Genomic DNA, 27,340 nt, shown 5'->3' with positions numbered 1-27,340 from the left:
ACTGAATGATCTTGAAGCTTCAGGAAAGCCTGTAGACTGGGAGGCCTTACAGTCTCACTGATCGCTTGAGGTGAGACGTTAATATGTGTGAGTTGATTTAATTAAGTCAGTATATGTGAAGTAATATCAATACTAATTTTGTGAGTTGTCCTATGTGCAGGTTGCGACGCCTAGTCATTAGTGGACTAGATTTCATATGTATCCTTTGTGAGACACAGACACGCTTCTGTGTCTCTTTTTTGTACAAACAGTTATTGTTTCTCTTTTTGGTTATGCTTATGGTTATTGTTAATTTTGTTTATGGTTATGGTTATCTGCATTATGGTTTTGATCAAAGTGGTTATAGCCGGTTATGGTTTTAAGTTATGGTTATGCTTTTAAGTTATGGTTATGGTTCGTTATGGTTATGCTTTTAAGTTATGGTTATGCTTTTCAGTTGGTACGGTTGTCTTTCATTGGCCTTAAATCTCATGTGAGATCCTACATGCATAGCATGTAGGAGGCGTATACATGATATGGTTTTTTTTTTAAAAGTTTATGTAAAAACAAAGGGAACTCTGTCGAAATTTCTGCGCGCGGGAGCATGGTTGATATTTTGGTGCTGCTCGCTTTCTTGGGCAGAGGGCAGGAAGTCTGGCTGTGGCTGAGTCCATCTTTTAACTGGGCACAAGCCAGGCTACCTGCCCTCTGTCCAAGAAAAAAAAATTATGTTATAGTCGTCGCTATGTGCATGGCAATCTACGTCGCTATATGCGTGGAAATTTGCGTCTCTATACGCGTCTATACCTGCGTCACAAATAGCGACTGGTTTCACAGCGACGCGGATAGCGACACGTATAGCGATGCGCCGCGTCGATATCTGCGTCGATGACATCTTATTTTGTTGTAGTGTATAGGACAATTGGACGATGAAGGTCACAACATTGCATTCGAAAACAAACGGTGAAAGATCTCAAAGGGATCTTTGGTGGTAGCCAAGGGAGAAAAGGTCGGTACACTTTACTTGTGTACTATTAGCACGCAGCCTTCAGCTTGTGCAACAACTACAAAAGTTGACAGTGCGGTGTGGCACTACCGGTGACGAAGGAAATTTGGAATGGCGGCCTCTACACCAAAACAAACTCCATTGCGCCACAAGGGAAATGAGATGAGGGCACCACCTAGTCTTGGAAGCGTGGACTAGGACCGCTACACAAAGAGAGAGAGAGAGAGAGAGAGAGAGAGAGAGAGAGAGAGAGAGAGATCACTATAAATGAAGCATTAACCGTAGTGTGTGTACAAGGAATGGATGACTTCAAACACTCCCAACACAAATAGCATATAGATTACCAAACAATCACTCAAGGATTAGCCAAGATCACATCAAGCACTCTCACACACATATAAAACATTTCTCTTAATTAACATAAGTAAGAGGAGGAGAGGTTACTAGCATGAAACAATTTGCACTCTAGGATGTGCAAGAATAGAGTGAATGAATGAGCTTATGGGCTCATGGTGAGTGATACAAAGGCTCAATGGGGCTGAGGGAGGCTTGAAATTACAAAGGGGAAGGCCTCTTTATATAGGAAAGAGAGTGATTAGGAGTGAGGTTAAGATCCAAGTGTAATTTGTACAAATGAAGCTTGATTAGGGACATTCAACCAATGAAGAAGCTCCTTCCAAGTGATTTGTTGACCAATTAGCTCCATCATCACTTGTGTTGTCTTCACTCCTTCCTCCATAGCTTGAGTCCAAGAGCTTCCTTATTTTAAAATGTAAAGAATCTACATAAAATCAATACATATCTAGTAATAATAGGAAGGAGTTGAATGAGAACTTATGAATTACAACAAGATTAAGCATGACTTGAGAGGTGATTAGAAGAGGAACTTTGATGGGTTTTTGAGCTTGAGAGAGAGGAGGAAGGAGAGGAGGGTGAGAAGACTAATGGCTGATTTTAGAGAAGGTCTCAATGTGGAAAAGGAAGGGTGTGTGTGTGTAAAGGTAGAGGGGGTGGTCTCCACCACAGTTGAAAAAACTGGCGTCCAGGCCAAAATGGTGGACGCCAGTTTTTTCAACTGTGGTGGAGACCACCCCCTCTACCTTTACACACACACACCCTTCCTTTTCCACATTGAGACCTTCTCTAAAATCAGCCATTAGTCTTCTCACCCTCCTCTCCTTCCTCCTCTCTCTCAAGCTCAAAAACCCATCAAAGTTCCTCTTCTAATCACCTCTCAAGTCATGCTTAATCTTGTTGTAATTCATAAGTTCTCATTCAACTCCTTCCTATTATTACTAGATATGTATTGATTTTATGTAGATTCTTTACATTTTAAAATAAGGAAGCTCTTGGACTCAAGCTATGGAGGAAGGAGTGAAGACAACACAAGTGATGATGGAGCTAATTGGTCAACAAATCACTTGGAAGGAGCTTCTTCATTGGTTGAATGTCCCTAATCAAGCTTCATTTGTACAAATTACACTTGGATCTTAACCTCACTCCTAATCACTCTCTTTCCTATATAAAGAGGCCTTCCCCTTTGTAATTTCAAGCCTCCCTCAACCCCATTGAGCCTTTGTATCACTCACCATGAGCCCATAAGCTCATTCATTCACTCTATTCTTGCACATCCTAGAGTGCAAATTGTTTCATGCTAGTAACCTCTCCTCCTCTTACTTATGTTAATTAAGAGAAATGTTTTATATGTGTGTGAGAGTGCTTGATGTGATCTTGGCTAATCCTTGAGTGATTGTTTGGTAATCTATATGCTATTTGTGTTGGGAGTGTTTGAAGTCATCCATTCCTTGTACACACACTACGGTTAATGCTTCATTCATAGTGATCTCTCTCTCTCTCTCTCTCTCTCTCTCTCTCTCTCTCTCTCTCTCTCTCTCTCTCTCTCTGTGTGTGTGTGTAGCGGTCCTAGTCCACGCTTCCAAGACTAGGTGGTGCCCTCATCTCATTTCCCTTGTGGCGCAATGGAGTTTGTTTTGGTGTAGAGGCCGCCATTCCAAATTTCCTTCGTCATAAATTGGTGCCCCCACTGAGGAGTTCTCAAGCAGCGCTCTATCAATCCTATGAAGGAAGATCCATCAAATTCTCGGAGACTTCCACTATGGTCTCCCCAAGAAGCTCGAGAAAAGAAGCGTCTTTATCGACAAACGGCACGTATGCGGGTAAAGAGAGTTAACTACACACACCCTTATTTGCTTCAAGGAAAATCTTGTAGTCATCAAGTCCCTAGGTCAAAAAATTGTGTTGAGTGCTTTGTGGCTAGTGTGAAGACACTTCCTTTGAAGCCTCGACTTCAGGTGGTGAAAGCACTCTCAAACTCGGGTATTAACAAGTTTTTGGAGGGGGAGCTACACATCAATGGGGTGCGGTATTGGCAAGAGGCTACATATGGTGATGCACTCCAACTACTACTAGCAAGAAGGCTCAAGGTGGTTGAGAGGGTAGCCATCGAACCCTATGAACTCTACAAAGCTGAAGATGGTCACACCAAAGCTAGGATAATCACTGGTGAGCAAATTCTTCGCATCTCTCAAATGGTGGGATCCAAGAGAGCTCAACTTCAATGAAGTGCTTCATGGAAGTTTGTAATTAATGCACCAATGAATAATCCCATTTTCTACAACTTTCAATCAGTTCAGAATATTAGGGTGAATGTGCGCATTGATAGAAAGATTTTTTTCCAACAAAGATTGGTCTTCTATTTTGGAGCTGAGAGGTTGAGAGAGATATTGCTGTCCCCTGACCCTATAATATTTCCTATTTTGGAGTATAATGTATCTTTTGATGTTCACATCTTCATCTTGCTTTAAGAATACTCCATGAATCATAGGGATTTATATGGACCTTTCCAACCTCTTGCTAGACAAACTGTGCATATAATAGCTAGCACAAAGCTTAGGTTCCAAAACATCATAAGGGACTTACTAGGCCCTCGTCGTCTAGCTGAGATTAACGCATCTATCAATCCATTTATTCTACCCTTAATAAGATATGATTTGGGCCTAGACGTTTTCATCTTTGTGCTGTATTGAGAGGAAGGCAACCCACTTTTATGATGGCTTTCCTAATTTTTTTTGGGCGTAGTGGGGAAAATGCTGGGGAGTTTTTGGATAACTTGGAGATGGCTTTCCTTGTCTCCGGGAGGGATGACGAAGCATTGAAATTGAGAGCTTTTCCTTTGGTGCTCAAAGAAGAAGCTAGGGTATGGTTCTAGGCTCTAGATCCAACCCAAAGAATTGATTGGGAGGGATTGAAGGTGGCTTTCCTACGAAGATTTCAACGAGCCAATTCGGCAGAAGAACTATGGCAACGGCTTCTGTCCCTTCATCAAGTTGACCCTCATGGTTATGCAACCTATGAGGAAGGTTTTCTGAAACTTTGGGGCCAATGGTCAGACTCACTAAACCCTGGTGACCAAGCTCCCAATTGCCTCCAAAAGGATCGATTTATCTCAGGTTTGTACCCCTTGCTAAGGGAGAAGGTAAAGAGCAAATTTCCAAATGCTTTTGAAGATGCCTTAAGAATTGCTAGGGAAAAGAATAAAAAGATTCTCTATCAAGCCCAAGCTGGCCAGCTAGCTTTGGGAGGCAATATCACAACTATGGAAGCTTCTCACATACCTCCAAATGTGCCTAATGCACCAGACCTCAATAGAGGTCAACAAAAAGATATGCTCCAACAAATAAACAATCTCACAAACCAGCTAGAGGGGTTGAGAGTAAATCTTGTGCAGGGTGCAAGAAGGCCTATTGAGGGAAATGGTGGGAATCGGCCACCAATGCGACGTCAAGCAAGGGAAATGTTGTGTTACAATTGTGGGGAAATTGGCCACGGCATGTATAATTGCCCTCATCCCAAAAGATATGACTACCCTGTCAGAGGTCCTCGACAACAAGTAAGTCCACCCCGTGCTAGAGCTCAAGCACAAGAGCAACCGCAACCTCAAATTTTGCAGCCACCTCGTGCTCAAGCTCAAGCCCCTGCTACTCAACCAAATGTGAGCATCATAAGGATGGAGGAGGTCCTCAAGGGCAGAAGCAACCAGGAAGAAATAGCTAAAGGGAAGATGAAGATAGATGAAATGGCTACAATGCCTATCAAACGTGTGCGTGTCCAAGATGAAGTAGGTAAAGAAACAAGCAAGGATGCAAGCAATGAAGCAAGTACATCTCGGGCAACTAAAGATGAAGCCAAGAAGAGAAAGACCCGTACTAGGTCTCAAATTGACATCTCTGATTTCCCTATGGGATCTCGGACACAACCTTATGACTTGACAGCTGATGTGAGTTCTCAAGGACCAAAGATTACTTGGCCACAACTACTTCATATCTCCCCAAAGCTTCGACGACAATGGTCAAAAATGGTGAGCACGAGGGCAAAGCGAAGTAAGCTAGTAAGTGTAATCAAAGCATATGGTCTCAAGGATATAGTGCCTTTGGTGGAGGCTCAAATCAAGGGACAACGGATTCCAAAAACTTACATTGACAGTGGAGCAGAGGTTTGTGTCATGACAGAAAAGCTAATGCATCAATTGGGTTTAGAGGTAATGGAATCATCAAACTTTAGGGCAAAAATGGCCAATAATGTCTCTGTCACTTGTGTGGGTGTAGTGAAAGCTTTGAGAGTTTCTGTTTTTGGAATCACTACAGAGGTTGATGCTTATGTGATGCCAGTAAAGGGAGAAGGATACCCCCTTATTTTAGGACGACCTTGGCTCATGGGTATAGGAGCTAGGCAAGATTGGGCAACAGGAGACTTGGAGTTGAGGCCTCGCATGGGTGGCCATAGTCGGAAGGTGGTTTATAACCTAAAGAATGGGCGACAAGAGAACCTTGAACTAGAGACGTCAGCTGATGAGTGGAGCTCAAGTGGATGCTCCTCATCCATGGACAAGGAAGAGAGAGAGTGATAGCACTCTCGAAGTCATGGGCGTCACCATAAAGGAAACTACCTCATCAGAAGACAACCCAAGGATCCAAATGGAGAATGTGTGGGATGCCAGCCTAGAGGAGATGTTATCCAAGGATATAAAGGAAGAAGAAAAGGAGGGTTATGTAAATGTTCTCAAGAAGCATGCATCATTGTTTATTTATGATTACACTCACATTACAGGTGTCACTGCAGTGAAGCATCATATCCATCTAAAAGAAGGGAGCAAGCCAGTAGTACAAAAACTAAGAAGATTAGGAGTTGTGCAACAAAATGCACTGTTGTCTGAGGTGAAGAGACTCTTAGAAGCAGGATTCATATACCCAGTAGAAGATTCAGAATGGGTCTCCCCAGTAGTGGTGAGGCCAAAGAAGAATGGTAAATGGCGAGTGTGCGTGGATTACAAGCCACTAAATGCTGCAACAAAGAGGGACCACTTCCCTCTCCCATTTCAAGATGAGATTCTAAATGAAGTAGCAGGCCATGAGAGATACACAGTGTGTGATGGCTACTCTGGCTACTTTCAAATACGCATTGCAGAGGAGGACCAGAAAAAGACTACTTTCATCACACCATGGGGATGTTTTTCATTTCGAGTCATGCCTTTTGGTCTCACCAACGCTCCAGCCACCTTTCAACGATTCATGAACATGGTCTTCCAACCTTACTTTGGTAAGTCCATAAGGGTTTTCATAGATGACTTTTGTATTTACAGCTCCAAAAGTATGCATCTCGGCAAGATTGATGAAGGATTTACTCGTTTAGCTAAGCTGGGTGGACAACTAAACAATGACAAATGTCACATTGGGGAAAGCAAGGTTACACTATTAGGGCATGTAGTGTCCATTGATGGAATCGAGGTAGATCCTGAAAAGATAGAAACATTGCTAAATCTACCTTCCCCAACTTCCATCAAACAATTAATCTCCTTCTTGCAAAAGCTAAGATATTTGAGTAGATTCATACACTTACTCCCCCAAGTGATATTTCCTCTACAACAGCTGACTCATCAAGAGACGCTTGTTTGGAGTGAAGAAAGTGAAGGGCATTTTAGAGAGATTAAAAAAATGCTAGGGTCACTCCCTATAATCCTCCAACCTTGTTGGGAAGAAACATTCTTTGTAAACCCTAGTGTGGGAGAAGAAGCCATTGGTGCTGCCCTCCTACAAAAAGATCCAAAAACCTCCTTTATGAGGCCTGTGTATTTTGCTAGCCGCCTCATGGAAAACACAGAGAAGGCCTACACCCTGATGGAACAGCTAGTGTTAGCTCTCATGTTTGCGGTAACCAAATTTCGGCCATACTTGCTGCCGAAGAGGTTTGTAATTATCACTGTGGAGGATATGTTTCCCTATGCACTACAACATATGGAAATCTCTGACAAAATAGCAAAGTGGGTGGTGCGACTTCAAGAGTTTGATTATACAATACAGGTTGAAAGAACAACTCGAGCATGCTTAGCCGACATTTTAACAAACAAGTGCTATGAAAAAGTTTTCCATTTGAAGAGAAAGGAACTTCCACCACCTCCAGCTCTAGAGGTTTTGGTCAATGCTTATAGCCTCTACTTTGATGGAGCATACAAGAGAACCAAGGATAAGGCAGCTGCAGGCATCGTGGTCTTATCCCCATTGGGAGAGAGGATCCATGGTGAAGGGATCACTCTAGAAGATGTCCACTCCAACAATGAAGCAGAATATCATGCTCTAATTCATGGCCTTTGTTGGTGCCTCGATAATTCAATTAAGAGATTAAACGCTTTTGGTGACTCCATGCTTTTGGTAAGGCAAATGCAAGGTACATGGGCTTGCAAAAATGCTCGTCTCTCTACTAAAATGAGAGAAGCAAAAGCTCTTATGAGGAGATTTAGGGAGGCACAAGTACATCATGTGCCAAGAGACCAGAACAAGGATGCAGACCACCTAGCATCATCAAAGTTAAATGAGTCAATAGTGGGAGCAGTGGCCATCAAACTTCCACTTCAACAAGGCAAGGAGGACTTGGAAGATATTATGCACATTCTGGAGCAAGGAGAGGCTCCTAAACACTTGAATGCACGGGAAAGGCGATGTTTAGCTAGGAAGGCTACCAGGTATCGCATAGTAAATGATGACTTGTATTGTCTTGGTAAGGATGGTGTGCTTAGGAGAGTTCCTTTCAAGAGATTTTAAAAGCTTGTCGTGATGATATGTGTGGAGGACACTTTGCACACGACGTCACTAGTAGAAAGGTTCTACAAGCTGGGTTTACTTGGCCAAGTCTTCATCGTGATGTCAAATACTGGTGTCAAACATGTCAGAAAGCACGACCACGACGGCTCATAGCTGAACCTCAGAACCCAATAAAGGTATATGGGCCCTTTGAGAAGTGGGGAATTGATGCCATAGGGCCTCTACCACGCACTCAGTCAGGTAAAGAGTACATCATCATGGGAGTAGACTACATGACTAGATGGGCTGAGGCTATGCCGACCAATAGAATTACTGCTAAGGATGTGAGTCAGTTCATCTTTGACCACATCTGTTGCCGGTTTGGCACCCCTCTTGAAATACTATCTGATAGAGGACCAGGGTTTAGAGCAGACTTGGTAGGAGAACTCATGAAGAAGCTAAATATTCAGCATCAACACTCTACTCCTTACTACCCTCAGTGCAATGGTTTGGTGGAAAAAGTAAATGGAATCATTTGCAAAATTCTCACCAAACAGGTACATGCCAGGCGCCAAGATTGGGACAAACACCTAAATGGAGCTCTATGGGCCTATAGAACCTCCTTCAAAACCACATTAGGGTACACACCCTTTCATTTGGTTTATGGAAAGGAGGCGCTTTTGCCCATCGAAGTGAAGTTAACAAGTCTTCGAATATTGGGTAGCCAGGTAGGCTCTCAAAAGGAGAAAGTACATCAAAGGATCATGGATCTAGAGAGGCTGCAATTGGATCGTGAAGAAGCCATCAACCACTATTCTCAAGAAGCAGAGAAGCGCAGAGAAAAGTTCAACAAAAAGCTAGCATCCAAAGACATCAAAAAGGGATCTCTGGTGCTTCGATATGACAATCGCTTCGACACTCGTAAGGATGGAAAGTTTCTTTTCCGATGGGAAGGCCCGTTCTTGGTCACCAAAAAGTTCAAAAATGGCTCTTACAGACTTCAAGACATTGATGGTAAAGTGCACAAGACCAGGACAAATGGATGGCGTCTAAAGCCTTATCACATCAGGATAAGGTCAGCTCAAGATCAAAGAAAGTAGGCTAGAGGCATAAATACCCCTAGCCAGGTTTGCGGGGGCTATGATCCGAGCCTATCACAAATTTTTGTTTATCATATTTTGTTGGTTTTCCTTGCTTCTAGAGGTTTACAATAAAAGAAAGAGTGAGAACAACCTCTTGGAAAAATTAAAAAAAAAAAGATTTTTTCTTGACTAGTTCACCGGAGGTGAAAGGTAGAGGGAGAACCTAGTGGTAAAGGAAAGGGAAAATATGTAAATGTGAAAAGAAAAGATATGATGTGGTTGTGGAGCCATGCACCCATGATTCAAGGGTCATGAGTGGCTCATATCATCATGGCTTTGGAGCCATATGATGATTCAAACAAATGGGACCCAAGTGGAAGACTTGGTAAAGGAAGAAACCAGACACATGATTTTGCTGAATTTTTAAAAAATACTTCCACTCCGATCCAAGAAAAGTTGTCTTCATCAAAGTTGTAGCTGATGAGCTGGAGATTCTGGCCATATTATTTTTATAATTTTTGCAACTACGGTCTAGGAGATATGGCCCCTAGACCGTAGATGCAAAAATTATAAAAAAAATATGGCCAGAATCTCTAGCTCATCAGCTACAACTTTGATGAAGACAACTTTTCTTGGATCGGAGTGGAAGTATTTTTTAAAAATTCAGCAAAATCATGTGTCTAGTTTCTTCCTTTACCAAGTCTTCCACTTGGGTCCCATTTGTTTGAATCATCATATGGCTCCAAAGCCATGATGATATGAGCCACTCATGACCCTTGAATCATGGGTGCATGGCTCCACAACCACATCATATCTTTTCTTTTCACATTTACATATTTTCCCTTCCCTTTACCACTAGGTTCTCCCTCTACCTTTCACCTCCGGTGAACTAGTCAAGAAAAAATCTTTTTTTTTTAAATTTTTCCAAGAGGTTGTTCTCACTCTTTCTTTTATTGTAAACCTCTAGAAGCAAGGAAAACCAACAAAATATGATAAACAAAAATTTGTGATAGGCTCGGATCACCGGCTTTGGCATATGAGTGCCAAAGGAATGCAAATCCTTCAAACGAAGAAGCTTCTACCAGGTTTGAAAGAAGTGGACTTAGAGTTCTGTGAAGATTGTGGTTATGGTAAACAAAAGAGGGTAAAATTTCAAAAATCAAGAAGTGAAAGAAAAAATAAAAAACTTGAGTTGGTTCATTCTAATGTTTGGGATCCTGCAAGTACACCATCACTTGGTGGCTCATTGTACTATGTAACATTCATAGATAATGCGACTAAAAAAACATGGGTTTATGTCATGAAGAATAAGTCCGATGTATTTTCCATATTTCAAAGGTGGAAAGCTTTTGTGGAGAATGAAACATATATCAAGGTTAAATGCCTCAGATCCGACAATGGAGGCGAATATTGCAGCCAAGCTTTTGTGCTAGCAATGGCATTCAGAGGCAAAGGACAACCCATAGGACACCTCAACAAAATGGGATTTCGGAAAGGATGAACAGGACAATCATGGAGTGAGCACAAAGCATGCGGCTACATGCAGGCCTATCGCTTGAGCTTTGGGCAGAAGCTGTAAGTACGTCTGTGTACCTAATCAACCGGTCACCCTCAACGGCATTGGATGGGGGAGTTCCAAAAGAGGTATGGACAGGTAAACCGGTGAATTATGCATTTCTCAAAGTATTTGGGTGTGAGGCTTTCATGCACATAGATAGAAGCCTAAGATCAAAGCTAGATGCAAAGTCCAAAAAGTGTTTCTTCATTGGCTATGGAGAAGGTGACTTTAAGTATCGCCTATAGAATCCTGAAGATGGTAAAATCTTAAGGAGTAGGGATGTAATTTTTAACGAACAAAATATGTACAAAGATTACTTGGAAAGAAAAACAAAAGAAACAGGTGATGAGTACATGGAGCTTGAGGATGGTGAAGACTCAAGGACTGCAAACAATGACAATGTGCAACAACATCAACCAAATGAAGAGCCTCAACCTATTCCCTGAAGATATACAAGAGCAAGGAGACCTCCAGAAAGGTTTGTTCCTTCCTTTAACCATCTCTTGATCTCAGATTCTGGAGAGCCGGAATCATACAAATAAGCTATGCAACACGAATCCAAAGAAGAATGGACGAAGAGCATGCAAGTGGAGATGGACTCACTACATCGCAACCAAACATGGGAGTTGGTTGAGTTGCCTAAAGGTAAGCGGGCACTTCAAAACACATGGGTGTACAAGCTGAAGGAAGAAGAAGCTGGCACTATTTTACAAAGTAGTACTGACATATGACAAACGAGTCAAGAGGAGAAAACGTATACCAACCTAATGGAAAAAATGGTGGCATCTAAAGACCAAAAAAATGAAAGAGGCCTCACTCTCAAGAACCTATGGAATTGGGTTTCTGGCCTTGAACAAGTACGTCCAAGTTGCCATTAAAAGTCCATGGCGTAAGAGTGAAAGTTAGGTAGCTAAGCCACTAAATGAGTGAGGCATTAGTTCCAAAGCTTCAAGTAATATTCTATGTGGTCCAAGAGTCTTAGCTATTCTAGGTACTACTCAAGCTAAACAAGTTGATCATATTTACATTGTGTCGCTCATTCTGGTATAGGAGAGCATACGAGTCAAAATCTATGTATCTTAAGTTTGGTGAAGTGAAGGAGGCATTCCAAAAGACACTCATGCAGTGAGCACAATGAGGTATGAGTGGAGAAGATTCTACGTCGAAAACCCTTCTTGAAAACGTGGAAGCTATTACAACATCCTTTGAAATCACATGTGCTACACTTGTTCCTTGAAGCATGCATCAACTCCCTCTTTCACACTGCATGCTTTTGTTAAACAAATTTCTCATATGCATATAGAGTGTCCCAGAATTGGCACTTTTATTAGGCACTCTTCCTTTGTTTCTCCCAAGCACTCACCTTGCACGAACAGGTACTTCAAGTCCAATTGCTCAACTTCAATAAGAGCGTATACCAAAGGTACTTTTTTCCACCGAGTTTTTTCCCTTTGGTCATCCAGGTTTTAGACCCTAATCTAGAAATACTCATCACTATCTTCTTGTATATATTCCTTCTGCATTAGCAATAAGAAAATGGCTACCCAAATCCATCAAAGAATCAGAGCAAAAACTGCAGGACCCAACTTAAAGTCTTATCTTCAAGGACAACCAACGCAAGTCAAAGAATTGCATACAAAGACAACTAGCAAGCAATGACAAATTCAGCAAGAGAGCTATCAACAACAATCATAGGTAGATCACATAGTGCTTCAAACTTGGCAAACTATTGATTACTTCTCACATTGCAATTGAACTTGAGGACAAATCCATCATCAATTCCATGACCGAAAGAAGCTCAATTCCCACAAAGACAAGCACATCAAAAGTCATCTTCATGGCTAAAAGTGGCAACAAACCAGAGAATGCGCACCAAGATGCAAAATTGCCTCAACAATAGAAACCCCACAACACAGCATATATAAATCACTCAAGGAAGGGGGGAGCATCGTCGATGACACAGCACTTTGAAAGCTACAAACCAACCTTAGAGACAAAGTTGAAGACAAGCCTAATGACCAAATTTCGCATGGTCGTGTCAGGGATGACACAAGCTAGGAAGATGGAAATGTTCGCTGATTCAGTATACGAACACCCACCTAGCTAAACACTTAGCCGAACATCACATCTGTACTTTGTTATTTTTTCAAGCTAGTATAGCTACACTCTGTAAATCTTGATTCCAGAGTTGCAGGTATTTCCTTTTAGTTGTACTTGTGTCATGATATCTGTAAAGGCCCATGTGAGCCGGCCAATGGCCATTTAGAAAGCCATAAGTATAAACGTCAATAACTTCATTGTGAAGGGAGGCTTACCTTTTGGAGAGAAAAGAGCTCTATTATACGTACTCTCAAGCGCCTTGGACTCCAACTTGTAATCAGCATATCTTGTGATTGGGTAATCCGTTTCAATTGTGAAATTTACATTGTGTTCCTCTTTCCATGCTCTTTTATTCAAGTGTGAGCTTTGTCAGTTTTGTTGTTGTTCGTGACTGCGTGTTTGCAACATTAATCTTCAGATTTGAGTGCTTAAATCACAATTTTTTGACTTTTTGACCATTTGAGAGTGTTATACCATAGGGTGACCTTTCAGGATAGTTTAGTTGCACTTTCTATGAATTGAGTCACGATGGATTACGATTCATGTACCTTGTCAAAATGTGACTAGACTTTGTAGACTTGTCCCTTTAGACGTAAAAGCTTTCCATAAAGTTTAATGACGACCCAAGTCTGTTTAGTTGACAAAATGGCATGATGACCTAAAGCGGTGAGAAAAGGATACATAGGTAGATCTTTCAATCATTGAGTGTGGTGATTTGCTTGTTGAGTTGATATGTTTTCTTGTTGGGTTCACTTATTGAGGATTAACAACCTCAAAGTGTCTATGTACCCCATCAAATTCACTTCCTTGAGTATTGATATATTATGTTAGTGTCACATAGCTATGCTACAGACGTCCGTCGCAGCCACCTGCTAACAATCAATGCCATGTGCAAAGGGGTTTCTATATATAAGAGTCCTAAGGTAAGGCTCTAGGCTATATAAGGATACGATAGGGTGGAAATTTAGTGACACAAATTTCCTTAGTCTCACGCATGGACTTAAGTATTCCTGTTACTTCAACAGCAACACTTCAATGTGACAACCAGAGCTCCACAGTGATTGCCAGCAAATCTATCTTCCATGTACACACAAAGCATATTGAGATTCAATATTATCATGTTTGAGAGCTTATTGAGGATGATATTGTGGAGGTAGAGTATTGTCCTACTAAAGATAACTATGCAGATATCTTCACCAATGCTCTTGAGAAAGACCAATTACTTTGGCATCTTCATTGACTTGGAGTTGGTGCATAGCCAACATAAAGCATCTACATGTGTTTATTAAGAGAGGTGTTAGTATAGATGCAATGCCCACCTATCAATTTTATCCACCACCACGTGTGTTGCACAATTTGTAAGGCTCCCATATGAGAAAAGCTAATAGTGCACACATATTTGGTGGATTCCAACTTTCATGTTGTCGAGGTCCTTTTTGTGATTGTGAATGATAAAGAGCTAATTTGGGAGCCCAAATGTGAAATATTCCCTACAATACTAGGCCATATAGACTTGTCATTAGTACTATGGTCGCTAATCAATGGCCAATGGCTACGGACAATGGATTAGCATAGTCAATACTGTACACACACACGCACATGCACGCACACTCACGCACGTGCGCGTGCGTGCACACACACACTTATCTCCCATCCATCATAACACTATATAAGGAGGTTATCTTCATGAACCATGGCATCGTATATTGAAGGATAGCAAACGTCTTGTGTTCCTATCTATTAGCTCTAGTTGTCAAAATCATCATCTAAGTTCTACCTTGAGAGCCCATGGCTAGATGACACCATTACTATGTAATAGTGCTAATCTAAATTTTGATTTTCAAGTAGTATATTCATTGTGTTTCTCTTTGCACTAATATACTTTGCATTATATTTCCTACCTACTACCTCTAGTTGCCTATATTGCTCTCTAAGATCTACTTTGAGAGCACATGTGTGGATGACACCATCACTTTGTAATGGTGTTAATTTAAATTTTGATTTGCTACTAATATACTTTGCATCATATCTCTATTTACTCTCCTTGCTACAAGCTCCTATTTTGTTCTACATTTCTCACATTCTAAGCTACACAAATCATACATTGAATCCATCGTAGATATGTAGAAGTATTTCTATACATATACTCCTCTTATGCATGCAACAAACAATGGGAAAAGGTTGTGGCTATATGAACAATCGCAAGAATGATAGGAAGTATTAGCAAATATAGTGTGTTGGTCAATTTGAGGCAGCTTGCTTTCAAGCTAACACAACCACATTAATCCAAAGAGGGTAGCGGCTTGAGTAGTGCTTCAAGATATGATAAGTCATATACAACTACAAGGAAGAGATGTAAGAGATCCTAAACTCAAATGCATTGCACATCATGGATTGAATATACAAGCTTTCTTAGATTCTTCATCTCTCCCTCCCATTGTTCTTTCCATAAATAAGAACCATGCCACTCCCTCCCACCATCTCTCTCTCTCTCTCTCTCTCTCTCTCTCTCTCTCTCATAATAGCTTAACTCCAAGGTTACACATCCATCTTTCCCTATGATTTTCTAAGCTACTGCTTTATATTTGGCATCCATTTTCCACTCATTCTAAGCTACGAAAATTGTATATTTGCACCCATTGCACATAAATACTGCATTCCTCTACACACTCCTCCTACGCATGCAACAAGCAATGGCAAAAGAACGTGGTTAAACAAACAATTTCAAGGATGATAGCTAGTGTTAGCAAATACACTACAATGGTCGATGTGAGGTGGCTTGATTCAAGCTAAAAACAACTTGTCGATTCAAAGAGGGTAGCATCGCAAGTGTGCTTCAAGGCTGTGATAGTCATATACAACTATAAGGAAGAGATGTAAGAGATTCTAAATTCGAATGCAATGCAAATCATGGATTCAATGTACAAACCTCATGCATTAACTAAATGCAGCTAAAATATAACTCTCAAGCTTTCCCAAGTTTTCCATTAATTTCTCCCGTCTCTCTCTCCAAGTAAGAACTGTGCCTCTCTCTCTCTCTCTCTCTCTCTCTCTCTCTCTCTCTCATAGCTTAACTCCAAGATTACACAATCATCTTTTTTCCTAATATTCCAAGTTAGTGTTCTATATTTATCATCCATTTTACACTCATTCTAAGCTTCACTGTCGTACACTTGCATCCATTCCTCTACATAACCTCCTCACATGTGCAACAAGCAATGGCAAAAGGATATGGTTTGTGCATACAATCTCAAGGATGATGGGAAGTGTCAGAAAATGCACTATGATGGGCAATGTGAGGTAGCTGCTCTCAAGCTAAACACAAACATGTTAATCCAAAGAGAGTAGTGATCCAACTAGTGCTTCAAATCTATGACCCGATTACATCAAATTCAAGATTTAGTAAGAACATATCGTAAGCTATTTAAGGAGAAAACTTCCTCTTAAATCTAGATCGGTACAAATCATGAGTCAAAACAAGAAACCCAAAATGCAAGAGTTGAATTTTGAATTTCAACACATGCATTAGATTAGACCCAACCCACAACTCCATATATGAAATGGTACATATAAAACTACACAGTCTCGAAAAGGTGGAGGAAAAGAGAGTTAGATGGTAGCAATGGATAGACAAAGCGTTGTATTACCAATGAGAAGATTAGAGGTGAATGAAAAAGCTCAAATTGCTACACTCTCAACGCTACAACAAATTAGTATTAAGTTTTATAAAAGCTCAAAAGTACAAAAAACTAAGACAATACTTATCTAGTTCTAAAAACTAGTATTTATACCTAATGCTAATTTCACTTTATGGGGATTGGGGACACATTTCATATAACAGAGTCTTCTTTGGCTAGTCTCAAATTTATACCTACAACTTCGATGATGCAATATGAGCTTACATGATGGCAATGTCAAAATATTGCAAAAATAAGATCTCGTTAAAAGAAAATAAGTATTACAAAAAATGGTGAGACCATTGCCAAATGTCTTTAGTTGACATATGCCAACATTCCCCCTATTTGATCATGTTGTCCTTGCATGAACTTTAGGACGATATGTCCTTGCGAGGAGTGTCAATTGAGCTTCTTTGTTTAGGTTTGCATTTGTTGTCTCATTTGTACTAAGACCATAATTTCTTCGAGTGTATGATCATGTATAACTGTGAAAGAGATGGGTAGCATTATGAGTCTCACAAGGGAAGAGAATGGGGGCGGGTGGGGGTTCAAACCTTATCTCCCCCTTTTTCAAAGAATAAAGATTATCGAAATTAAACTATCCCCTGGTGAGAATAACTTTAAACTATCCCCTCATGAGAAGAACTTCCGACCACATGTGAACAATTGTGTTAAAAGCATTGTAGCTTTTATATGACCAAAGGAGAAGACACAAATTTGTAGCTTTTGTATGACTAAAGGAGATCAACTCCACACCCTCAACACTCCTTCCAAAATTATCCTATGAAAAAGGTAAGTTAACTATAATAGCAAGGGATGCTCAAATAGTCAATGGAAGTTACTTGCTTTATGGGCTCAATAAAGATAAAAACAAAGTGGGGGAAGCTCACATTTGAAAGCCACTATTTGGAAGCTCACATTTGAAACTTGATAAAACATCAAAAACCCAACAATACGTAAAATCTAGCCTTAGGCATTCTATATTAAGTTCTGATAACACATAAATTCCCCTCATTTAGGTTTAATGTCTTGCATATTATAACTATCAAGATAAATAGTCAAATGTAAAGCCTAGTCTAGAATGCTCTTCTGTTTTTTGATCTCTTGCTATAGTGCTTTGTACAAGTGCCTTTGATACATCTCTTTTATGTATCAAATTATTCCAATCAAATTATTTTCGATACCTTCCACTAAGGAATATTATAGAAAGCGAATTCATTATGGTTTAAGCACCAATTATTCATTATTTTCTAATGAATATGCTTTAACTATCCATACATGTAACTTCATAGGAGGCCTTCATTTTGGGGTTGGGTTTTCTCTTTTTCTTTGTTTTTTGGGGTGGGAGGGGGGGGGGGTCTCATAGAAGCCTCCTCTCAGTAGTTCATTGAAGTGAAGCAAAAAATAAATGCAATAGAAGAATCCACTTTGGCAATGCTCCTTGGAAGAACCATACAACGAGTTACTAGGATCATCTAAGACATTTCAGATTGCAAAGGTTCGATTTTCAGGAACAGGCCGCCTTTAATATTGGGAATGCTCAAGCAATCCCTCTCATCACATTGTTTCTCCCCTTTATAGACTCGTTTCCACCTAGAACACCAAAGCTATGATTAATTGAAAAAAATATTCAAGGAGCCTTGAAAAACTTTTCTACAGTTAGAAGAACAAATTTCTACTTACTTGAAAAGCGTGACAAAATAATGAACGAGAATCGTTGCTTCAAATTGGGCTATCAATCCACCTGGGCACCGTCGTGGACCCCCACCGAATGGAGTCAATACCTCAAGACAGTTTTTTGTTGGCTCCTAATTCAATCAAGTTCATCATGTATAGAGCTTTTTTGAATAAAAAAAGAAGATTGTTGCATATGGAGTCACAACATTTCACTCATCCCAACTTTGAACCAAAAATTGCATTAGCTATTAGGCTTAAGCATGAATATACATTTTCTATTGTAGATAAAACTAAGATAACCATAATACTACTTTGCAAAAGTAAATCTTGAAATAAATACCGTCCATCGCCAAGGATCAAATCGAAGAGGGTTGGGGTAGTACTCGGAGTTAAGATGTGCCGTAGAGAAATCCATAAGCACCATCCAACCTTTGGGAATTACTATGCCTGCAAAATTAAAGGTGGAAACTTAGTGGCATATAATAGCTTTAGCCATTGCATATTTTGGAGAGATGTAAACCATGTAAGGAGGAAGGAGTAACTAGATTCTTTGAGAAGGAAGCAAATTTCAGATGATTAGACCATGTGAAATGTAAAAAAAGGGGGCTACTTCCAATTCTATAGCTGCTAAAATTGGTCATACTATTTACCTACTAAAAGCAAGAAACTTAATGTTACTTGTCAAGAACTCTTGCATACATAGGTGAGTGTATCGTTAACTCTTGAGTTCATCTCTCATGGAGTCTACTATAGTGAAATTGGATTAACTCCCACCCATTGTATCTACAACCTTGGTCAATGGCAATCGATATGTGCCTCAACATACACAACAATTAATGCTTATATGGCCACTAAAGTCCCATGCTATCTGAATTACATATTGAAGCTTCAAATTAGGCTACATATTACACGTTCAACCACATAAATGATATTTTCAGGACTAATGTCAACTCTAGCAAGAAAAATAATGATTTTAGAGCTTTTATTTTCTGCCCACAAGGAAATATGAAATGCAAATGAGAAGATTAAAACTCACCTTTGAAGTGAACGTCTTCACGTGTGAGTCTAAAAAGAAATGCTGCAATGCTGGTAAGTCTCAATGTCTCTTTCACCACCTTAAATAAAAAATGATGCTCCCTTAAGTAAATCTTTCTTGTCAAAATAAGAGAAGAAAATATAGCAACAAAAGAAGAAACTTTCTTACATTTCTCGTAAAGTGCATATTTTGGTAGTCTTCCCACGTCAGCTTCTCCTTGTTGGTTTTGGTTTTTTGAATGGCTAAATTCTCCCTCTATAACACAAAAGTAGACAATAGCCATGTGTTATATTTACGTACATAAATAGACCATAAATAGACGTATACATGCACATGCACAATTACACACACACACAAACACACATTCAAACATATAGCATGTAGAGCGTAAATATATACGAGGTGTGCACATGTGTCCGTGTAAATCTGTGTGTGCACCTTATGTAAGTACGTGTTTATATATGCACAACGGTATGTGTCTGTGTGCATACGTGAGTCTACGTGTGTGCACCTTATGTAAGTATGGGTTTAACTATGTATGTGTATATGTACATGTGTATCATACGTTTACTTGCAAGTGTATGAACTTTGTGTGTATGTGTGTGTGTGTGTGTGTGTGCATGTCAATGTATGTGTGTAGTATTTAGTTGTATGCATATATGGAGAGGGAGAGAGAGAGAGAGAGAGAGAGAGAGAGAGAGAGAGACACTAACCCGAAGCTCGTCAATCACATGTTCATTCTCGGAAAGGTACTTGATTACATTACCAAAAAGCACAGCAGTGTTCTCAAATGCTCCCAACACAAACGAAAAGATCAAATCCGCAATATGCAACCCATTACAATGATCCCCACTTCCATCAGCTCGCTTCAAAAGATAATCAAGGAAATCCTTTTCGTCTTTTCGACCTTCAAATTTCCTTTCCCTTATTAGCCTTCGTAATGTAGAGTCGATTCTATTAACAGCCTAACCAGAAAAAGACAAGCATAAGAAATGTTGAAGAATTTAAGATGGCCTGCTGAAAATTAAAAAATAGTATTGTTAAGGATGTGTATGAGGATTCTATCTACTCTCAGCCTCTTTGAGATAAAAAAAGCATGTATCAAAGGGCATTTAAAAGCATTTGTTCTGATCCCTTGCTCTTGGCAAGTATCCAAAAGTAAGAGCAAGGGATTGCCGCGGCAAACATTTGAATTTTGTGCAAAAAATGAGGCAAAAGGTAGTGATTCACCTTGAAGGCCTTGTTGAATGTGGTTCCTGGCAAGTTAATGGGGATTGAAGCTACACCATGAAAGAGGTGGAAAAAATCGCGCATTAGCGCTGTTGTGACGGGATCGTCAGCCTCCAAACCAAGGTAATATTTCACAGAGTAAATAAAGGCCCACTGCAAAGGAGACATATTGTGAAAAAAAAAATATGTTTTGTACTGTCAAAGATGTGGTTACAGCAAAATTAACCTATTTTGCCAGAACAGAAATGCCCTTTTTTTTTCTACACATAAAGACAACAGTAAAATCAGATCAGACCGTAACTCGATATGTAAAACTGGCAGTAATTACCTCCCTGCATGGCTCCATGGCCTCTACCACAACTGAGGGTGTCTGTTGCCAAGATTTGAGACACTCCCAGAAAAAATCTTGAACTGGCTCCAAATGCAGCTTTTGGATGGCATTCGCGTTCACGCCCAAAATCGCAAGCTCTCGAAACGCTCGGTGCCTGGGGCCTTGCAGGCAGACTAAGGGGCCCAGCACCTTTTGGAGGTACTTTGGAAGGTAGACATGCACTAGCTTCTCCTCATTAGCTAGGAGAAGCTTGTTGAGCTCAGGATCCATGCTAAGCACTGTTGGCCGGCCCATCATGTGTGTCAAGGAAATGGGACCATATCTGATACAAGAGAGTAGCATGCATGTGAGTGAGTGTGTGTGTGTGTGTGTAGGTTGAGAGAGAGAGAGAGAGAGAGAGAGAGAGAGTACCTGCGCAGACGGGCAGCATGCATGCGAGTATGTGTATAGGTTGAGAGAAAGAGAGTACCTGCGCAGACGGGCAGCAAAGAAAGGCTGTGGGGTGCCGATGGGGCCTTTGCTGAAGAGGAAGTGCAGCGTCTCGCCCAGCAGGGGCAACCCCAGGCTTCCGGGGGGGAGCTTGCCGGGCTTGTTCATGTAAGCGCTCCAGTGCCAAGCGTAGAGCAAGCAGAGTAGAGCTGCCGCGAAGCACACGCAGACACCAAGCCATGATTGTAATGCAGAAGAAGAAGAAGAAGAGAAGGGAGGACGAAGCCACCACAGATGAAGAAGAACTGACTCCATTACTAACAACAATCTGTGAAGCGTGTACGTATACGCCTGTCTTTAGTAGTGAGGCCATTTAGACTCCCGTCAACAATACGGGGCGCAGTCGCCATTAATGACCTCTGGATGGCACGGAAGTCACTGGAACGCTTCACATTCCTAGCCGAGAGTGAGTCCCAAGACCATCCTTGCCTATATCTCACACCGGCATGGGAGGAGATGGGATCTACGGTGGGATGCTTGAGGATCGTAGATCTCGGGCTTTCGTGGACAATATAAACTCGAAAAAATTTAAACTCGGATATCCGAGTTTACTTCGCCTCTCCCTCCTCCGGCCCCCGAGATTGAACCCACAACCTAGGGTTTGAGGGTCATGTGGCCTATCTACCACGTCCGCGCACGTCATTGTGGAATGTACACGTTTCCATGAAGTTTCGACATGCAAAAGTATCAGAGCGAGCAAAAGTAAACTCGGGTTACACTCAGGTACCCGAGTTTACTTTTGCGACAATATACGACACGCGCTTAATGTCGAGCCCAAAAGTGATGGGTGCCTTTGATCCCATCTCCCATGCCCGTGTTAAATATAGCTGAGGCAAGACCATCCTCACGACTAAGTAACACCTATATTTAAGAGGGGGAGTGTTACTTATGTTTAAGAGGGGGAGGCAATGGGATCAAACTTCAAAGGCGAAGAAGCTCACGTGCGAAAGCCAAGAAGATCGCAGCCCAAAAAATCAAATCAAAAACTAAACCTGAATAGCTTGGAAAATGCATTTTATTTTATAGTATAGTATTGTAAAAAGGATTGTGAGTACACAATCCGTGTGCAAGTGAGGTGGTTAGCCTATATGACCCTAAACTCGGATGGCTGGGTCTTGGGTTCAAATCGCCCCATTGTGCCTCGTTTTTCCCGCTGGCCATGTTTAATGCCCCTCGCCTTTTTGACGGCGCGCCTCGTTTTTCTGTTGGCTAGGTTTAGTGTGCCTCGAGATTTCACTCCGCAGCCCCGACCATCGATCACATTACTCCACCCCTCATTTAATATGGGTGTCACTTAGTCCCGAGGCAGGACCATTTTGTTAGCCTTGATTTTTGACAAAACAACCCCCTATGGGCCTTTACATAAGAGGGACTCCCCCATAGACCATCTAAAGGATGTTTTGAGAGGGCCCTCTAGAAAATGAGTCTCAAACACCCTCTCCAAAGATATAGGCAACAACAAAGCAAGAACCAATAATCAAGGAAACCAAGAAAAGCAAGCAGTTCTTACTCGAAAAACACAAGTCACCTATGAAATTTGAGTTACACATTCCTTTCACATACGAGATCAACCGTCAACACCTCTTTAGATGGAAATCACCAACAAGAAGGCTTATCCTTAAGGAACATGGCCTATTGACAAATAGGGGGAAATTTATTTTTGGACAGACTGATTGCTTAGGAACGAATGTCTACCAAACCTTTTGGGAAGGTTTTTTATAAGATCCTTTACTCATGAAATATTGGCTAACCAGTTAATTGACAAGAGGCTACTTTGGATTAGCTAGGCAAGTAAGAAATGGAATCTTAAAATGGCAAGTTATCTTACCAAGTGAGCACTCAAAATGGTCCAACTTTACCGACTAGTGAGAAATGATAGTTCAAAATAGCAAGAGTTCTTGTCAAGTGAACTCTCAGAATGGAAATAGGGTGTATGCATGATCAGGCGTACCCATTTTTCACAGTCTCCCCCTTAGAGTGACATCCGCCGTGTCGATAACTGTGTGAGATACTACAACGCAACACAAAGTTTGTGTGGGCATTGCCAACCTTGATAATTACAAGCATAGCTGTATGAAAAGTTGCTCTCTTGCTTTCATTCCAAAAAACAATTGCAGCAGTAGTATCTCTTTCTCACTCTCTCTCTTTCTTCTCTCCTTTGTCTAATGAATATTGATGCCACATACACACACATTGAGTAGACCTTGGCTGCTAATCCTCAATAACCACCCCTTTTTGCAGCCAGCTATTATCCACCGCTTGAGTGTCCAATTGTCTCTCTCTCTCTAACCCCGACCTTGCATGCAATCGATCTTTCGGATACTTTATGGATCCATAGACTGCATAAAGTAAGAGAGCACCCACCTTTGTGTAGCGTGCTGCTTCTCAATGAATCTTGCAGCCAGGGTTGTCGTGTATACTTTTAGCTGGTGCAAAGTGAAGACACAACTCCACATGCAATTAGTGCTTGTGCCTTGAAGGCTTGTGGTGGCACTACTCATTGTGATGGTGTGACAACTAATAAGGGGAGGCAAGATGATGGGAGGATTTATTGTTCTTGATGGTAGGGTTTGTTCCCACTCTCGTGGCTTCAGACACCACTTTCGCCATAGCTTGCCTGAGCGGCACAAAGGAGAGTCTTCTACAACTAGTTCTCCTTAGAAGTCACGTGCCGCAGCCATTGGCACAGACAATCAACCTCCTCATAATGCCGATGATCAGTGACTTCATTCTAGGCTTGGGCTTTTTTCATGAGAAGCTCAAAGCTAACTAAGCTACACATGCAATTCGATACTAGTACTCCTATCTCTCAGCTCATAAATAAATGAGAGCAACCCTTACCAAGTTCCTCCAAAATCGTATTTCTTGAAAATGGAGAGAGACCATTCCCAGACTATCATTATGTGTGCTACTCGTGTATCTTGCAAGCCCTCTATGCTCCCGACTGTAGCAGTAGAGGCCATGCAAAGCACCAAGCTATACTATAATATGTGTTCTACGTCGTTCTATGAAGGCTAGCTTTTCTCATAGGTTACTTCATATAATAAATTGTACTCACCTATGTTTATCTATCATCATAATCAACACAGCCTAGCAATGTGATCAATTTTTATATATATTCACATGCCAATATTAATTGTGATATAGCACGTTGAAATCTATAGGCCCCTTAAGCTTTGAGCTTTGACAAGTTGGACAGTTTGCTCACATGTTAGTAACAATACTGTAGTAGATATTATAGCCCTACGATAAGTAATTTTAAACACCACACATTAATAACCTTAATATAGGTGCCACAAAGTTATTGGTATAAATGTGCACCGTAATTTTTCTCTCTCTTTACTAACTAGGTTTAGATTTTCAAATATTAGTCGTCATACACACACGCACACAGATGATGAATCACATGAACCATTCTCTATTTCTCAGCACACACAAAACCTGCAATCAATAATGTCTCTCTCTCTCTCTCATACACACACACACACACACAATGCGTGCAGAACGGCCACACAAAATCATTGGACTCCCATCGTTGAATCGTTAAGCTCACTGCACTTCAATAATGCAATGCAAATATGGAAGGCCTTCTTGCAGTGCTCCAACACCTGAGTAAATCTCATGTTAACTCTCCCTCTTTCTCTCTCTCTCTCTCTCTCTCTCTCACACTCACACACACACACTCCCAAAACACTGATACATGTGTGCAGCTATTGAGCTTTGAGCACTAAGGTTGGAGAGAGATCATTTACGCCATGGAAGGTCTGTGCAGTTCTACAAAGGGTGGTTCATTTGGGCATGGTCATACAAAGCTTAGTTGTTTATAAGCCTTGCCAATTTTAACTAAGGCAGGCACGACAATTCAAAACATTGTGAGAGGAGAGAGAGAGAGAGAGAGAGAGAGGGAGGGAGGGAGAGGAGTGAGTGGCAAAAAACCGGCGTAGTTTGAAAATTATGCTCTTTTCGGCATAGTAAGCCGGTGAAAAGCTATATGCTATCAAAAATTTCCGGTTGATGTAACGGTCAACTAAGCCTCGCATGACTTCATAGCCTTAGATGACACATGGAGGGAAGTTCTTTATGGCCTTCATAATGCAAAGGCAACCCACCCTTCAAATGACTTTAGAAAGCAAAAGTAGTGAGTGGCTGAAATGAATCCTTATGGCTTTCCCAAGAACTACCAAGGTGAAATTTCACGATGGCTTTTTAAAAGGAAATCAAGATAAGAGAGAAATACACACAAAATATATAAATTAGTATTTGTATTTTGGGCTGTTAAAAAACACAATCAAGCAATAAACAAGCGTAATTCAAAAAACACAAGCATAAATTAGTATTTGTATTTTGGGTTGTTAAAAAACACAATCACGCAATAAACAAGAATAATTTGGTATTTGTATTTTGGGTTGTTAAAAAACACAATCAAGCAATAAACAAGCATAATTCATAAAGAGAAAGAAAGCCAAAAGGGGTTGAATCAAAAACATTTTAAACCAAGAAAAATCAAGAATGTGAGGTTGTGAAATGAAATGTGAAATAAAAAAATCATAAATAAATAAATATATATATGTGTGTGTATCTATAAAATTTATTAAAATTATGCAAGGTTAATATAAGAGAAGTGAAGACATGTCACATATGAAATGAAGGTGAAATAAAAAGATCCCTTTATTATTATAGAATGGAAGATAAGTCTCCATCATCACAATGAAAACATTTAAACTAAGTCTCTATCATCACACTTAAAATAACATTTAAGATAAGTCTCCATTTTGGCATTGAAAACATTGAAAGTACGCCTAGCCCAACTTAACACTAAGGCTTCTTTTAAAAAGCCAAAAATATTATAAATATAGACAAAGTACTAAGTTTTCTACTTTACCTTTTTTAGAACTCAAAAGTCTCATTTTCTTAACCCAACTTAACACTAAGGCTTCTTTTAAAAAGCCAAAAATATTATAAATATAGACAAAGTACTAAATTTTCTACTTTATCTTTTTAGGACTCAGAAGTCTCATTTTCTTGCCTTTCACTTTCGCATTTCTTAAGGTTTCCTTTGAAATGCAAGTACTAAGTTTTCTACTTTCCGTTTCTAGGACTTAAAAGTTTTCTCACTTTCTTTCTTTCACTTTTGCATTTCTTAAGGTTTCCTTTGAAATGCAATAGAGTGTGACCCATGGAAACCTTCTCCTTGCTCAAAAGTTTTAAGCTCCATTATCCATAGGATGGGTCACACACTTGTAAAATTAAATTTGAAGGTTAGGACACCCACAACAATTGGAGGAAAAAACCTAGGTTTAGTATAATCCCACATACAAATTTTAAGGTTTATCTCTAATTTTTTTGTAAACTTTGTTTTTACTAACACTCACTTATCACTTGTCAAAGTGAGTTGTAATGAGTTAGAAACATAAAAAATACAACATCGCCATGCTCTAAAAAAGCCATGGATGCAAAAAGACTAACAACTTAACGTCACAACATTAAATGTTAAATTCAAGGTGAGAATATCTCCAAAGTTTAAGTAACCTAAATTAAAGTTTAGAGAATCTACAGAGAAGTTTAGTGCAAAAGTCTTAAAATATAGAATATTTTCCTTTAAATTTTGTGGAAAAAACATAGTATAGTTGAATGATTGAAAAGTCCTCGCTTTAAGATAATCCCACCTTCAGATTTTGAGATTTATCTCTAGATTTTAGATTTGAAGGTGAGAAAACCTACAAAGTTGAGAAATTGAGTGTAATAGCCTTAAAATATAATAAAGTTGCTCCTAAACTTTTTTATATGTAAGTTTTTTGAGTTTTTGGGAGAAAGTATTGTGCCGTGCAACCCCCCTTTCAAATTTTTGAGATTTGCTTTGAAAATTCTAATTTGCCTTTAAGCGCTTGAAAAAGCCTAGGCTTAGTGCAATCTCACCTATGAATTTTGAGATTCACCTTTAAATTTGAGTCAACCCAAGGCAAGAGCAAGAAATCTAGCATAAAAAATAGCCAAGATTTTTCAGAGTTGCCTCCCATCGTCCACCTTTGCTATCTGTGGAGGTCTGCTCTTGCCTTGGGTTTGCACGCCTTCTACCTTGGA

At 40.2% G+C, this 27,340-nt stretch overlaps 1 protein-coding gene across 1 annotated transcript; it reads right to left on the bottom strand.

Moving 5' to 3' along the window:
• Positions 1–17,714: 17,714 nt before the first annotated feature.
• On the bottom strand, positions 17,715–21,628 carry LOC147431396 (cytochrome P450 85A1-like). The gene is made up of 9 exons (XM_086494574.1): positions 21,240–21,628; positions 20,768–21,092; positions 20,440–20,592; positions 19,923–20,174; positions 19,378–19,464; positions 19,210–19,288; positions 18,514–18,620; positions 18,180–18,304; positions 17,715–18,089 (listed from the first exon to the last, which is right to left on the bottom strand). The coding sequence occupies exons 1-9, from the start codon at positions 21,512–21,514 to the stop codon at positions 17,972–17,974; spliced, it is 1,521 nt and encodes a 506-aa protein (XP_086350700.1). The 5' UTR covers positions 21,515–21,628; the 3' UTR covers positions 17,715–17,971.
• Positions 21,629–27,340: the final 5,712 nt, after the last annotated feature.

The sequence above is a fragment of the Adiantum capillus-veneris genome, chromosome 21, assembly GCF_014529385.1.
Source record: "Adiantum capillus-veneris isolate H3 chromosome 21, ASM1452938v2, whole genome shotgun sequence".
NCBI lineage: Eukaryota > Viridiplantae > Streptophyta > Polypodiopsida > Polypodiales > Pteridaceae > Adiantum > Adiantum capillus-veneris.
The sequence above is the reverse complement of the archived record's forward strand: the minus strand, read 5'-3'. Positions and strand labels throughout refer to the sequence as shown.